General features: G+C 34.0%; 1 protein-coding gene across 1 annotated transcript in view; it reads left to right on the top strand.

Moving 5' to 3' along the window:
* The first annotated feature begins 7,279 nt into the window (after nucleotides 1–7,279).
* Nucleotides 7,280–16,205, top strand: part of LOC18435059 (AT-hook motif nuclear-localized protein 14) — a 33,480-nt gene continuing 24,554 nt past the window's right edge. The window contains exon 1 of the mRNA XM_006845116.4: nucleotides 7,280–7,727. Within this exon, the coding sequence (XP_006845179.1) occupies nucleotides 7,397–7,727 (331 nt within the window). The 5' untranslated portion in view covers nucleotides 7,280–7,396. The remainder of the gene's footprint in view (nucleotides 7,728–16,205) is intronic.

Genomic DNA, 16,205 nt, shown 5'->3' with positions numbered 1-16,205 from the left:
ATTGTAATTCCTATACCTTGTTGGATTTGATTCTCATCAAAATTATTTAATTTTAATTTTGATATTAAAACCAGTTTTTAGATTGATTATTTGAAATTTTATGAGTCTCTGGATATTTTATTCATGCAAAATGGATTTACAAAATAAGATATTCAATTTTTAATGGTTTAATATTTACAGAAAAATTAAGTTTATTTTCATATTTGTTAAAATCATTTTGTTGATTTTCTAAAATCTTTAATATTTATGGGGGCCCATCATGATCACCCTAATGAAGTGTGTGTGGCCCACATAGGGGCCCCAAAGGTGGTAAGCTAGAGGGGGCCCTTTCCATTTTGTTTTGCCTTGTTAAACAAGGCCACCAAATTGCATTTAATTTGGAAATCTTTGATGTCTGAAAAGTCAAAGATAGAATGAAGAAGAGATTTGCCCATAAGATAGGAAAGTGTGATATTATTTCATATTTTCAATATTTGAAGTGATTAGATTTTGAAATTGAAAGATAAATTTCTAGCACATTCCTTTGAATCATGATGGAAGATTTAAAGATTGGAGGACTTAGATCTCTTAGGTCTCCTATGATCAATGGTATTGATTAAATCTGCATAAGGATGGCTAACCATAATGAAACTCTAGCCCATGAAAAATCTATAAATAAGAATCTTCTCTCCCCATAATCTCCACACATCTCTCTTCTCTATCTACTCTCTCTCTAGAAGGGTAGCACACCACCCTTAGGGTTTCTCTCTCACTCTCATATTATCTTAGAGAGACGCGCCCCACCTAGGCTTGTAAAAGGGGGGGAGTGCCCATAGCCTAAAGCATTGAGGCCTTAGTACTTGGCCCGTAGGAGTTCTATATGATCTCAAGTTGTGTAGGGTTTAGCTTTAAGTTTTCTCATACTTGGTAGATTCGAGATAGATCACTTACACCATTGGTGGAGGAAACTCGGTGTGGGGTGTACTAAGCATGGTTGATGTAATCTCCAACATCTTCTTTTTATGATTTCTTTTGATCTTTTATTTCAATGAGTATTATGTGCTTCATAATCCCAATATCAAGTTTATGCAATTTTATTTGTGTAATAAAAGTATTATTAAAGTGGCAGTAAGTGAAAATATTTGGGATTCTTAATGTTTTTGTTGTTTCTTATTATGTGTTTTGACATCTGTAAATAATCCGGGCGGTGAAAATAAAGAAAAGATAGAAAAAATTTAATCGGTATACACTCGCCCGGGTTACATAGTCCAACTTTCAGTAATGAATGTTATTAAACAAGGGTTTTAGGCTCCTAGATGAATTAAGGTTTGCGGGTTTATGAGGATTGGGGTTAGGGTTTAGGTTAGCCTAGGGTTTCCTGAATAAATGAATGGATGGCCAACACTTTGTGGGTCAAAATGAGGGTTTCCATAGACAAAATTAATCTGAAAGTTTAGAAGGTGTTTGTTGACAATTGGATGCTTCGCACTCAGTGGTTCAGAGTTTATGTTTTTTACACCGCAAATTGTGGCGGGATCGACTTACCGACTTTGGATGATATGAATTTTTTAAGATTTTAATATTGAGGGTTTTCACTTGTGTCTCAATCAAAGTTGCTCAATTAATTGGTTTTTCAAATATTTTATTTCTTCCTTACTGAAAAACTTGCCTTTTTTGACGGTTTGGGTCTCTTAAGGTTGAATTCCGTTAGATTTGGGGGTAATCTTTGGAATTTTTGGGTTGGACTATAGTCTAAGATGCCTATGGTGTATTGTGATCTCTGGCCTATTGAGTTAGTGTAATATATAGGGGTTGAAATAGCTATTCTAAAAGTGTTTCCTTTGATTTTAGGGGACCATTTCTATGCCTTCAGACTTAGAAATCCAGAGAAAAATATCAATTGCAAACTACGGGTCTATAGTATTTAATATTAATGGCTAAGAAGTGCCTAAAAGAGATTATTTTCAATATTTGAGGATGATAATCCATGATAATTGAGAGATTGAGGAAGATGTCACATAAAGATTTAAAGCTAGGTGGGCGAAGTAGAGATGTGTTTCGAAAGTCTTATGTGATTGTTGCATACTAATGAAAATAAATGAGATGTTTGTAAGGTCAGCCATGTTTTAAAGGATAAAATGTTGGACAGTTAAGAAACAACATATTCATAGAATTAGATAGCTGAGATGAAGATGTTGAGATAGATGTATGGCAAGACAAGAAAAGATAAAATTTTGAATGAATACATTAGAGGGAATAAGAAAAGGGAAGTAGATTTAGACGTGCTGGCCATGTGAAGCATCGATCTAGAACAATACCATATATGAAAAGCGAGTTGGTTCAGGTGGAAGGCTCTAAAAAAGCAAAAAGAAGACCCAAAAGACATAGATGGAAGCAATGAGAAGATATAGTGATGAGGTTCAGATGATGATGATGGAGAGAAGTGGGTTATGTCAAATACTAATCACAAGATTTCAACCTTTTACAGCTTCCCTCTTATGATATGTTGGATATGCTGGCTTGGGATTGTGTAAAAACCAAAAGAAATTCAGTAAACTTTAAGCAAAATAGGAAGAAATTAAAGAAAATAACAAGAAAATAAAAATAACAGAAGAGAAACATCTTACTTGCAAGCCAGACTTGTAGGCCTGACACTTGGGACGTCTTTCTCCTTGGCCTTTTAGGGATTTATTGCACTAGAGAACTTCTTTATCTTTCATATGAAGAGGACCTAGGATTTTCCTAGGGTTATATTTGACATAGAATTGAAGTTTATGGAGCTTCAACGCTTGCTGGAAATTTTAGGGCTTAGGGTTTAATGGCCTATAGTTTCTTGTCTTAGAGGCCCAAAGGTTTAGGGTTTTAAAGACGCTTAGGATTCTAGAGTTTCTAGGTTTCTCTGGGTTTCTCCCCTTCAAATTAGCATCAGAAGGGACAATTATAAGCCAAAAGTTTCTAGAAAATAACACCGAATCTCCATAACCTTGTGGGCTATTTGCGGGTGCAGGATTTATTGATGCGGCTGTGTTGCTGAGCACTCCGAGCTCTAGATTCATATGCAAACTTCTGCAATTTCTATTGTGGTGATCTAATCAAATCTGATATGTACAAGTATCTGACTCAAGAGTTTTTCCTTGTTGAACCTGACTTGCTTATTTTGGATGATTATCTTGCTTTTATTGAGTTCTTTAGGATATTCATAATTTTTCTATGGTTTTTGGACTACACTTTAGGGAAATCTAGAAACTATTAGGTTAGTATGGTCCCTAGTGGTTTCTAGGTTGAATTACTTTTCCTTTGGGATTTGGGATTTGGGATTTGGGATATAGGTTTAGGTTTTTAGTTTCTTGGGAATTCCCTTAGCCAATTTTTTTTTTTTGAGGGGGGGGGGGGGGGGGGGGGGGGGGGGAGGGGAGGGGTGGTTACAGTGGTGGTTTTTCTATACAATAATTTCCTAGTTGTTGACTTCTGCTGTCTTTTTTGTAGATTTTTTTTTTTATCTTCTTTTTTGGCATTCCTTTTCTTTTCTTTCACTTACTTTTTTGTCTTTCTTTAATCTTTTATTTCTCTTCTCTTTTTTTTCTTTTTTTTTTTTTCTATATTTTCTCTTTTTTCTTGTTTCTTCATTTTATATCACTTGTACACTTTTTTTCATTAATATAGTGTTATCAATGTCTAAGAAAAAGACATAGGATCATGTATTACAAGACCATTTAAAATTACTATAAGAAAATCACAATGAGAAATGTGTCGTGTATTACAAGACCATTTGAAACTACTACAAAAAAAATCATAATCACTTCCAGCTCGGTTCCTCCTTAAGAACTCCTTATATATTTTTTCTTTTCTTTTTTGTTTTTATGTTTTTTTTAGCATAACTAACGTTTTCTTAGGTCCCTCAACATATCCATATGAGCATAGCTGAGATGGGATGTTGAAATGGATGAGTGGTAAGATAAAAAAAGAAAGCATTCATCACAAATATATACACGGGAACTTAGGTGCGGCTTCAATAGCAATAAGATAAGGGAAAGTAAAACTACAAGAAAATCACAATGAGAAATGTGTCGTGCATTACAAGACCATTTGAAACTACTACTACAAAAAAATCATAATCACTCCCAGCTTGATTCCCCCTTTAGAACTCCTTATATATTTTTTCTTTTCTTTTTTTTTTTTATGTTTTTTTTAACGTAACTGAGGTTTTTTTAGGTCCCCTCAACATATCCATATGAGCATAGCTGAGATGAAGATGTTGAAATGGATGAGTGGTAAGATAAAAAAAGATAGCATTCATCACAAATATATACAGGGGAACTTAGGTGCGCCGTCAATAGTAATAAGATAAGGAAAAGTAAACTTAGGTGGACTAGCCATATGCAATGTAGGATTTATACAAAACCGGTTAAGAGGTGTGATTCCAGTGGAAGGCTATAAAATGTCAAGGGGAAAGCCCAAAAGGACATGGATAGAAGTGGTGAGAAAATATATAGTGACTTTTGATGTTACTGAAGGTATGACTATTGTTAGAGAAGAATGGAGCAACACGATTCATGCAGCCGATCCCAAATTATTGGGATAAGGCTTCAATGATGATGATTATAGATGATCTAATATTTTCATAAGTCCCCTCTAAATCCTACCCCATAAATCTCTATTTTAGTTTTGTAAAATTATTTATTTTCAATCTTTTTGAATTATCGATTCAGAGCTATCCAAACCTAATCCAGTTCACTGATCTAACAATTCAATATGGATCTATGGGTGAACGATACGCCCCAATGATTCAAATGTTGAATCACCAGGCCAAAACAAAGCATCTCTGGTGAGATTGGCCTTGAGGACCTCATAAGAGAGCCTATGCACGTGCATCATGTATAGACAAAAGTAAAATAGCACTTGGTTGCTTTGACCCTAAAACCAACACAATGGTGCATGGGGCTGTGTATTTTTTGGGCTCTGATCTCACCATGTCTCCCAAAGTGCATGCACGAGCACATTCGTCCACCAGATTTGTTTATACTCCCTTTTAATGCACTTTGGTCTTATAATAATGTCAAGAAAAATCATTACATAAATAACAATAGGATAGAAATAAATAATCGTTAAAGGTGGCAATAAATTATTTCATACGAGGCATTACATCCGTGAGATGGCCTCACAATTACTAAACAAAAATATAGATGCGCATTAAAGGGAGATAAAAAAACACTCAAAATCTATGAATTTTATTATGCAGCCTTTCTATTCCCCTCTTAATTCTCTCCTTTTATAAATACGGAATGAATTCATTGACTGCTAACGGCTGTGACATAAATTGTGGGGCGTGCATACTCTATCTAAGGGTGTCTAACAAAAACATATTCGACTAAATACTTTTAAAAAATATTTTGGTATTTTGTCATAAATATGGTATAATAAATATTTTCTTATTTTTTTATTAAGTGTAACCACGTAAGAAATCACTCCCCATATCCTATTCAAAGTGGAAGTGTTTTTTTTGGGTAAGTAAAAAAAAGTGCCACACTAGGACTTCTCAAGTTAAAAATGAAATACATTGATCCGTACAATTAATATTAGATGCTCAAAGCCTAACTTGTGATATTATTATTAAAGCTATCACATATGTCCATTTAAATTAGACAGCTGCAAATAATAGTCATCATCATTATAGCATTTTTTCAAGTAGATAACTATGAACAGTAATCAGACGTACTTTATGTGGGTCATGGCACATGTAAAGGTTTCCCATGAATATACATCCAGCGCTTTCTCCAATGAGAGAGAGGTATGGAAATAGACCTATTTAAAAAAGTAAAGAAATAGATGTGAAATTGCTATATGACCTTTTTAATTGGAGAGGTATGGAAATAGACCTATTTAAAAAAGTAAAGAAATAGATGTGAAATTGCTATATGACCTTTTTATTTTTTCTAGATCTGTGCTATTTTTAGGCCATCGTAGTGGTTTATGTTGCAGAAACAACATATTCAAGGGATATTGATGCGCAACTTACTTTTTTTTCAAGGCTTAACCTTATATAAACCTCATTAAGTGCGGTTAGCATAAGGCCTTACCAGTGCATAAAAAATAAAAGTCTCACTTCAAACCCAGTCACAAAATAGAGTTCTAACACAAGAAACCTTTATGATGGACTGAAAATACATTCTCACCATTAATGATAAAATTTAAAGCTCATAAACTTTGTAGATCAGATAGATATATGAGCACTTGAAAATAAACTACTCATATAATGTGTTATAAGATACAATATCTTTAAAGTATGAAATCCAAATAATTTTCAAATCAATTCGTTCTCATATTAAAACTACATTTTTTATAAACCTTATAAATCTTTTTCCCTTATTCATTGTAAATGAATTCTTATTTTTTTTTTTTGACAAGGCAGTTATACTCGATTTTTGAGAACGCACGTGCGGGCAGGGCGAGAAAAATAGTTTTCTGTGGGCTTTTGCCAAAAAGATGAAGGCATAACAGGTCATTAAGTAGATAGTAAATACTTTGCCAAAGTTTAAAAAACCCTATTCTTTATTGCTTTCTTTCCTTTTCACCAAAATAGAATGACGCACTTTTAGAATCTCTCTATCCCTAACTCTGCCACATTCTCTCAAAACAAAAAACAATACCAAAGCAATAGACTAAAGTCATAAAACAATAGACCGATACATTAATTAATGTGAGCTCATTAATTAAACAAAAACCCGATCATCTTCCAGGTTCTTAAAAGGTCATTTTTGCATTCCTCTCGTAACCAGGGAAATCCATTTTTTCTTGAGCACATATACTATGTTCCCTCTGGGAGTATAGTTTACTTCTACTCCCTCGGACAATGACTTACTTGGGAAAAGTTTTTCACTCTAAAATTTTGGCTACCACCTTAGAATTACTAAATGAATATTCTAAAAAAGAAATTAAAATTTATATTTTTTAATACTTAGATCTCACCTTTTAAAATTGACTGGTTTCTATTCTATTATGAATTCTATCACGAGACATTATTTTTTAATGTACTTAGAGGGTACAATTCGGAATTTTTTTATTAAAGTTAATTTATACCTCAAAATTTGGGGTACTAAAACTGATCATAGATGAGAGATTTGCCCGAGGGAGTATACGGATACTAGATTCCCGCGCGAGTAGGACATCTTTTGGCGTTGCCCTTTTCCCTCTGACTTTTCTCTCTCTCTCTCTCTCTCTCATCCGATTTGCAGGTGCCAAGCTCGAGGCGCGCCCTTTCATTCGTTTTACCAGAAGCAAACCCCGAGAGACAAACCCTCTCAGGGCCTCTTCAAACTTTCGCAGTGTCCATTGCTCTTTTTCTCTCTCTATTGTTTCTCTCTCATCCCTCTCTCTCTCTTCTTTCTCTCTCTAAGTGGCGCCCCTCTGGTCAGCGTGCATGGAGGGGAACGAGAGTGGGTTGAACTCTTACTACCAGTCGGCCCCGTCGGTGAACAATGGCATGTTCTCGTCTCCAAACCCTAGCATCACTGCCTGCTCCTCTGTTCCTCCATATCCCTCCTCCTCCGATGGCTTTCAGCAGCACTTGGCTCCCTCTGGGAGCCGGGGGGCTTCTTCTTCTGGGCCCACGGAGGTTGTCCGGAGGAAGCGCGGCCGGCCCCGCAAGTACAGTCCTGGCACAGACTCCCTCCCCAAGCCCTCCAACGTCCCCCTCTCTCCGCGCAAGAAGGAGCCCGCCTCTGCAAAGAAAGCACAAATGGTGGCGCTTGGTGAGTTCCCCTTCTTTCTCTCTCTCTTTTTTTCTTTTTTAACATGATGATGTGAGTAGGTGTTCGTGGATACTTTGGTCTCGTTCTTTCCTGTTCTTGTTCTAATGAGCCAGTCAAGAATGCTCAGTTGTTTTCTCTGTAAGTATTTGTTGAAAATGCATTAACATGGTGTCTATATTCAATGAAGTCCTTTATTTCACTGCGTTGTCCATGGAAATTCATGAGCATGGTGTGGACATTGGGGTTCGTCCTAACATGAGTGTATGGGGTTTGTTATCTCAATAAGCAGCTTATGAAAATGCAGGAACATGGTGGGAGGTTTTATATGGGCTTTGTTGGCTACTAAGTTATTTGTGCATGAAACTCCACCACCTACAGACAGTTAATTGCTATCAAGAAAAGAGGAAAACTGACTGGCATGGCAGTATTTAGGTTTCATTGAATATTTGGGGACCAAGGTTGTATAACGGGCAAGTTGTATCACACACTTTCTTAGAGGATTTTATTTTATTTTATTGTACTTGTTTTTTTGATACTTGACAGTTCCATTGATTTTGTGGTCTTTACAAAATTGTGTATGGGCCTCTGAAAAATTTAGTTGGAAAGTTTGTGTGATAACATGCTGTGTTAGAACATTTCCGTGGTCCGGGGTAAGGAAGGCCTTGTGGTAGCGGACCCCTTCTTTAACTTTCTCTCCAGGCATGCCTAAACGCCACACTCAAACCATGACATAGTTCGTAAATTGGACAAAGACATAATCTAGACTCTGAGGGCAGGGCGATGTTTTGGTTTCCCATGATATAACATTCTTTGAATACCCTCCAATGAGAAGGTTCCGGCCTTGTGCTTTGTCCTTGATGGAATTCCCAATTCTAGGAGGCCCTGAGTATCTGAGAGGGATCTGAACCTGATGTTGAGGAAACATCCTCCCCTTTGAGCTATTGTCACAGTTGAGTTTGTTAGTACCTTGTGGTGGGGCAATTCAATGCGAGGATTTGGGAGTTTGCTTAGGAAGGGATTAGATAGTCCTTTTCCATTGAGTGTTCTTCAAGGAAACTTAAGAGGCATCAACTTTGTGTTTTGTGCGCCTTCTAAGTCGTGTGCACAGCAGTTTGTGTTCTACATGATTCCCTGAGGAAGCTATCTTTTAATGTCTTGTGTATGGGGGGCAATATTTATACAGTTGAGTGATGGTGATATTCAAAATTATGGTAATGAATGACACACAAGTAACAAGGACTTCAGAGGAAAAAGCCAGATAGTTTTCAATATTTTTGACTCCTCTCAGTTTGATTTTTTGAACTTGGAAAATCTGTGCCATCATAAACTTAGATTTTTGAATTGTCTCATATTTATTCCCTTTCCATGAATGTGAATCTGGAGAGTTGAGGATAAGGGTATCAGTTCTTTTCTTATTGGTCTTCCTAACTTAAATTAGCGATTGCAGGTGAACTTTTTAACGTTACTTTTACAATTTTATTCTGTAAAGTATTGTGGGAACTGTGCAATGAAAGGATAGGATCATGGGTATTTTCCTTTCCTAATTTACTCATTCCCATGGCATTGTTGTAAATGTATTTTCCTGCAAATTTCTCGAATCGTTAGTTTACAAAAATTTCCGCATTATTAAATTTTTAAATCCCTTTTACATTTGTTTATTATTATAAATCAAGTACCAGGTGGAATGTAATTATATAATTGTGAGCATACTTCATAGCATGAGGTACTGTCATGTTGGGGTATAAAAATTTACTTTTTATGAGTTTTGCACCTTGCTTCATGATATCTCATTAAGATGCATATTCCCTGCTTAAAAGCAAATGAAATAAAAAATCTGTTGATGTCACTACTACGTTTCCTCGCAAAAATAGATCATTCTTAACATGATAATTGTGTTATTTTGTTAAATAGATATTTACTAGATCTTATATTTATATGAAAATATGCTCTGATCTAAATTGTAGATTGATTAAGCTCACTGTTAGAATATCTTCGATTTTATATTCATTTGTTGCTTGGTTGACATGTGCTGCTTTTGCTCTGGTTTCGCATAATCTCATTATTCCACTTCATCTGGTGTTTGATTCGTAAAAGAGTTTGGTGAAGCTATTCCAGTCCATAGAAAATAACTGAATAAGACGCTGTTTTATTTGTTTTCAGATTTCCAAAGTTTCCTTCAAGTTTCCTTCATTGGAATCCATTTGGCCTCTAACCAGACAGTCTATTGTTCATCTGAGAGAATCTTAAAACTAAGATGCTTGAAAATTTGGATATGCTTTAGCTATTGGTGCTTATACGACACTATACCACATGATCATCTTATTCTAAAATCATATAAATATAAAACTATGATTGGTTGGGCTTGTCGAGGGATGAAATACTCTTCAAGATTAGCTAATATCATGGGGAGAAGCTAACTGCAAATTTTGTTCTCTTACGCATTGTGGTTAAATTTGGCTTTCTAAGGTGTTCTTTCGTGTTCTTTATTCATGTCATGATCTTTGTTGAAATGATTTTGGTCTAAGGATTGATGCTATTCTCTATCATGGTTCTTCCATCATGTTTGTAACATTTTTCCCTGCATCATATATATAGGTGAGTAGTTCATATGTACATTGATTAGTTTCTTCATATATAATGGTTGTACATGGCAATGTGTCATCACCATTGATTAGTTTCTCCTATTGTAATCGGTGCGCTACGTGCAGTTATTGATCCTGTCATGGTTGTTAGCTTTACATGACTTAACACATGATTTGGTGCTTACATTGAGCAAAGGGGGCATGGTTGAAACTATTTCGATCAGTCTTAGATGTACTTTATCACATGATTCTTTTGTAGCTGTAGTGTATGTGAAATTGTGACCTTAGAAATAGGGAGATCACATTGTTTGTAGGGCCTTCTTTCTAACATTCATACTTGATGTTTGTGGCCTTAATGGACCGCAATTCCGGATGTCATTGTACAACCGTAGGACTCTGGGTTTGAGTGTTGATTGAGAGTAGTGGACCCTTAGATACAGAGAGTCAATTGATATGATCAATTATACACATTAGTTTTGTATTAAGATGATAAGTAGTTTGGATGGTAAAGTATAGAGCGTTGTGATTTTAGCATTTCGCTGTCGGCTTGCTTAGAAGGATTGATATACTTGTTCTACAAGGACTCTACATGCTTGAGCAAATCGTCCTTATTAGCCATAGAAATGCAATGATTCTTTCTGGGTTCCTTTGTTCTTGAAAATTGCTTTACAAAAGTTGAAGTTGATTTGCTTATTTTTGAGAAGCCCAAATCAATATGAAACACATTTCCTACAGGGGTTATTATGGTTATTTTGTATTTTTTTTTTATAATAATCTTGTGAAAATGGTACAGGGTTATTATGGTTATTTTGTATTTTTTTTTATAATAATCTAGTGAAAATGGTTTTAGAAATATTATCATGTTTTATGAAGAATTTGTTGAGATCCTTGTTGCAACTTTCTATGACCAAGGGTATTCATGCAATTTTGATGATGATTGATTGTTTTCTGATTAACTGGTTTGTTAAAATTGTTTATTATAATTTCTACAGATGTCTTTGAAAATGAAATAGACATTGTTTATTGTTGTAAGATAATTTCTACAGATGCCTTTGATAATGAAATAGACTTGGGATAGGTAATAGGGCCACTGTGTTGTGGCTTCACCATTGTTCGGGCTTTGGAATGTCATTTCTAGGTTATAATAAAACTCTGATGATGGCCCTATGTGGCTGTGGCATGATGTGTTGGTTGTCGACATTGCTATTTATATTAGTGAGTATGCCTTTTCTTACTTTGCAAGGGCAAGATTTCATATTTTGTAAGTTCTGATCATCTACAAATGTTTCTTGGGTCACATTGAAACAAAATAAAATATAAAAGAGTTCTGTGGTTCACCATTCTCTGCTTTTTATAACTCTATTTCTGAGATATTGGGGAGGAATTGCTTTTTGCATAGGTTAGTGGTGGGGTGTGTGCGGCATGTGTTGGGGAAAGATTCCATAGTTCAAGGCATAATACCACTGTAGTTGGCCCTACAGTGAAAACACATGTTTGACCCATGAGTCTTTAAACCATTAACTTTCATGTTGTAAAGGATTTCAATGAAAACAAATGTTGATTTTGAGCTTCAAAAGCCCTAGATCCCATTGTCCACAAAAACCAATTCTCTGGAGTTGTCTTTGGAGCAGGAATTTAGATTGACGGCTCCAAAGCATTCTTTTTAAAGATTGATTGTAGAGATTAATAAACAGGATTGAGAGTTTTCAGGTCAAACGAATTCCCCTAGTTAGGTGTTTTTGCCATTGGGTAAACAGAAGCTAAGTAGCCGCATTGCACAGAATCTTATAAGTTACCATCTAATATAAAAATTTATGAAGTTAAAACCTAAAAAATAAATAGAAATAGTATTATGAATTATAAATAAAGTAATTTATCAAAGGAAGTTTAAACATTACATTAATCTATCTCATTAGTAAATGTTACATAATAGTCATATGCCATTGCTAAAACATAAATTATATTATATATCTGAAGAAATCAATCAAGGCAACAAATATATTGCTTAACATAAGAACTATAGATGTGCTCTAAAATCAAGAAGGCAAAAAATAAATATTCCATTCTCTTTGACATCCAAGATCCAATTGTGCTTATAAAATAAAAAATGAAAATAAAGAATAAAAAATATTAATTTAAAATAAAGAGGTTAAGAAAGACGTAGCGCTCTTGGAAAATAGCAAGAGAAGCTGGAGGAAAGGGGAAACATTAAGTTATGAATAATTTTAATATGCCTAACTCCAAATAAAGTATAATTATTATAAAATCTTAAGAGATAGTTCTCGAAGGTTATATAAATAATATGATAGTGATAGAAATAATATGAGAAATAATTTATTGAATGAGAATATGGCTGTGTTTGTTTCTTTGTACAATATGATTGAATGTTATACAAAAGCTTAGTGAAATGAGTAGATTATTTTTCTGATATTTTAATATAGCAAATTAAGTAATTACAGTTATATTTATTACTTATAAAAGTACATTAATATGATGTAATTGTCTTTATGTTGTTACAATTGATTAACAATATGTAGTTTAAATTTTTATAGTACTATATAATATCGTGCTTATGACTAAGCAAGCTATAATTAATGTTGTTATACTAAATGAATTATTGTATTAATTTTAATTATGATAAAATTATAATAATAATGTTTCTCCAATTATTTTTACAATTATCAAAGTATAATTATTATTATTCATAAAGTTAACCAGATTATTATTCATAAAGTTAACCAGATTAAAAAATTATTATTAATATTAACATACTCATCACATTCATATTGTGAACCAAACATATCTCAAATATAAGAAAAAATATGTGGAATAGATAATTAAAATTTTGTTAATTATTAATATTATACTTTTGCTTGTAATAATATAATATATAAGTATACCTGTACGGTTATAGTATATGATCATGCTTTACATATAATAATAAAATATTTTAGTTATATTCTTAATATTTTTGAATAATATTTATAGGTATTTTAGTTATGAATATTATCATAATTACTAGTTATAATTAAGAGAATCAAAATGATTATAATCATATCAATAAAAATGTTTTAGTTATGTTCTTAATATTTTGAATAATATTTATAGGTATTTTAGTTATGAATATTATCATAATTAAGAGAATCAAAATGATTATAATCATGTTAATTATTATTGACAAGTACTATTAATTTATGCAATTGTCATTATAGAACTAGAATAAATTGTCATTCTAAGAATTCTAATTAGCAAAGTAAAGATTAAATAGATTATCATTATTAGATTATTAACATTTAAGTTTGTTTCAGTGTGAATTATATGTAGGAGCACATACTCTTCACATCCATAATATCGACAAAAAATGTGTCCCAAAAGTAAAGACATACACATGTTATACATAGTTAAATTTATGTTATATATAAAAAAAACTTCCACCAAAAATATATGAAAACCTAAATAACGATCGGATCATAATTTGATGGGTGGAATAACACCAAAGAAAGATATAGTACATAATTATCCATGATTTTACAACAATAGGACTTGAGAAAGAATGATATACTTGATATTTTCCTTAAAAAAAAAATAGCACAAAAAAAAAAGAAAAGAAAAAAAAAGACCAATTCCACAAATTATACGCAAAAAAATAGATATATTATTTCAATGAATATAAGTATCATTAGGTTAAGGCTGTTAAAAATTTGCCGGTGTTAAGATTAACTGGTATTTTTAGTTGGAATTCACAAATTATGGTGCAAATAATTGGTGCAATCAAAATACAGTAAAATCAGAGAAAAAATACAGAGAGAGAAATTTTAGAAGGAAAAGGGACACTTTGAATGAGAAACAGATGAGTTATTTTGTTGGAGAGAGAGAGAGAGATTATCTCAAATGGAATTTTTTGGGGTGGGGTACAATTTGTGTGGGAGAGGAAAAGAGAGAATGAGAAACAGATGAGTTATTTTGTCAGAGACAGAGACAGAGAGATTATCTCATGTGGAATTTTTTGGTTTGTTAGAGACAGAGAGAGAGATTATCTCATGTGGCATTTTTTGGGGCGGGGTACAAGTTGTGTGGGAGAGGAAAAGAGAGATAGAGAGAGGTGGGAGAGAGAGAGGGAAGGGAGAGGGAGACAAACAAGAAAAAGGGAATTATGGTCAAAGATAACGAAGATATTTTATGAGATCTTGAAGGAAGTACGGTGTACGGTTAGAGAAATTTGAAGGGTGAGAGAGAGAGGGAGGGAGGGAGGGAGGGAGAGAGATTAGGGATGGGGAGGGAGGGACCACCCATTTATTTGAAAAGATGTCTTTGTAAGATTCATAACTACATAGAGAGAGATTGCAGAGAGAGAGAGAGAATATGTGTCGTAAAAATAAGAGGGTCCCCGTTCTATATATTGTGTATGTGTTTATGTACATATGTATGTATGTATGTGTATATAAACCAAATTCTTTGAGCCGTTTGGCCTATAGAACAATATAGGCAGTGCATCTCAAAATGAAGGAATGGAGCGATCTGGATAACAAAGAATGACGAACACATTTTACCTGACATTTTTGTCGCATAACTATTTTTGTTTTTATTTTTATTTTTTGCTTGGAGTTCTTAGATGAGTCCAATGTCTGTGTAGAATATAGGGCCAATCAGACCCCTACTCTTTTTGAAATGTCTTTTTGTAACACACAATGTTGCTATTCATTTTTTCCTCGTTCAATAGGGCCCTATACTATTATTCCATTGGTTGGTTGGTTGGTTCATATGATCGTTGGGCAGTGAGGTAACACTGTATAAATTAGCTCATGAGAGTTGCAATTATTTGGAATTCCTAGCTGAGTCCAACATTTTTGTAAAATTTGGGGGTCAATCAAGACCCCTACGTTTCTTGGAAAGTATTTTTTGTAATACACAATGCTGCCGTTCATTTTTATTATTAGTTTTTCGTTCAATGGGGAGCCCTATACTATTCCATTGGTTGTTTGGTTCATATGATCTTTGGACGGTGAGGTCATCATCATAATTATCATCCGAGCCTTATCGCAACTACTCACGAATCTAGTTTTGCGACTCGGCTCTAAAAAGTGCCATTCCTTTAGTTAGACCATAAGTCACCATATATCTTCTCACTATTTCTATTCATATCTTTTTGAGCCTTCCCTTTACCCTTTTAGAGCCTTCCTCTTGAACCAAATCACCTTTTCTAACCGGTGATGTTCTAGGTCGATGCTGCATAGGGACAGACCACCTAAGCCTACTTCCCTTATCTTGTCGCCTATTGAGCCACCCTTAGTTCCCTTGGATGTATTTATTCCGAATTCTATCATTTTTTGTCTTGCCTCTCATCCATCTCAACATCCTAATCTTTGGGGTGGAGGTATGCTATATAAATTAGCTCATGAGTGGGCAATTATTTGAAGTTCCTTGGTGAATCCAACAGCTGTGTAAAATGTGGGGTCAATCTGATTCCTACTTTTTTTGAAAACTCATTTTGTAACAAGGAATGCTGCCATTTGTTTTTTCCTCGTTCAATGGGACCCTATTCTATTCTCTTGGTTGGTTAGTTCATATGATCTTTAGGCTGTGAGGTAATGCTGTATAAATTAGCTCATACACAAAAGCGCAACGTTATTTTGGAAGTTAGTGTTCTACAACTTTATTAGGACAATACCCTTGTCCTTTATTAAAAATTTCAACTTTACCCTTACCTTTGTCCTTTATTAAAAATTCCAACTTTTCCCTTAGAAATATGACAAAAATACCCCACCTCTCCTAGTGTGAATTACTAGTGCACCCTTAATGAGCAAGCTTCATTGAAAATAACTTTTTTCATAAAAGAAACTACATATTTGTAAAATAAAAAGTTTACACAAGGTTGACACCCTATATTATAGAATTA

Source organism: Amborella trichopoda, chromosome 6 (genome assembly GCF_054954075.1).
Source record: "Amborella trichopoda isolate Santa Cruz 75 chromosome 6, AtrichopodaSantaCruz75HAP2 v2.0, whole genome shotgun sequence".
NCBI classification, from domain to species: domain Eukaryota; kingdom Viridiplantae; phylum Streptophyta; class Magnoliopsida; order Amborellales; family Amborellaceae; genus Amborella; species Amborella trichopoda.
This window is presented reverse-complemented; position numbering and strand designations above follow the sequence as displayed.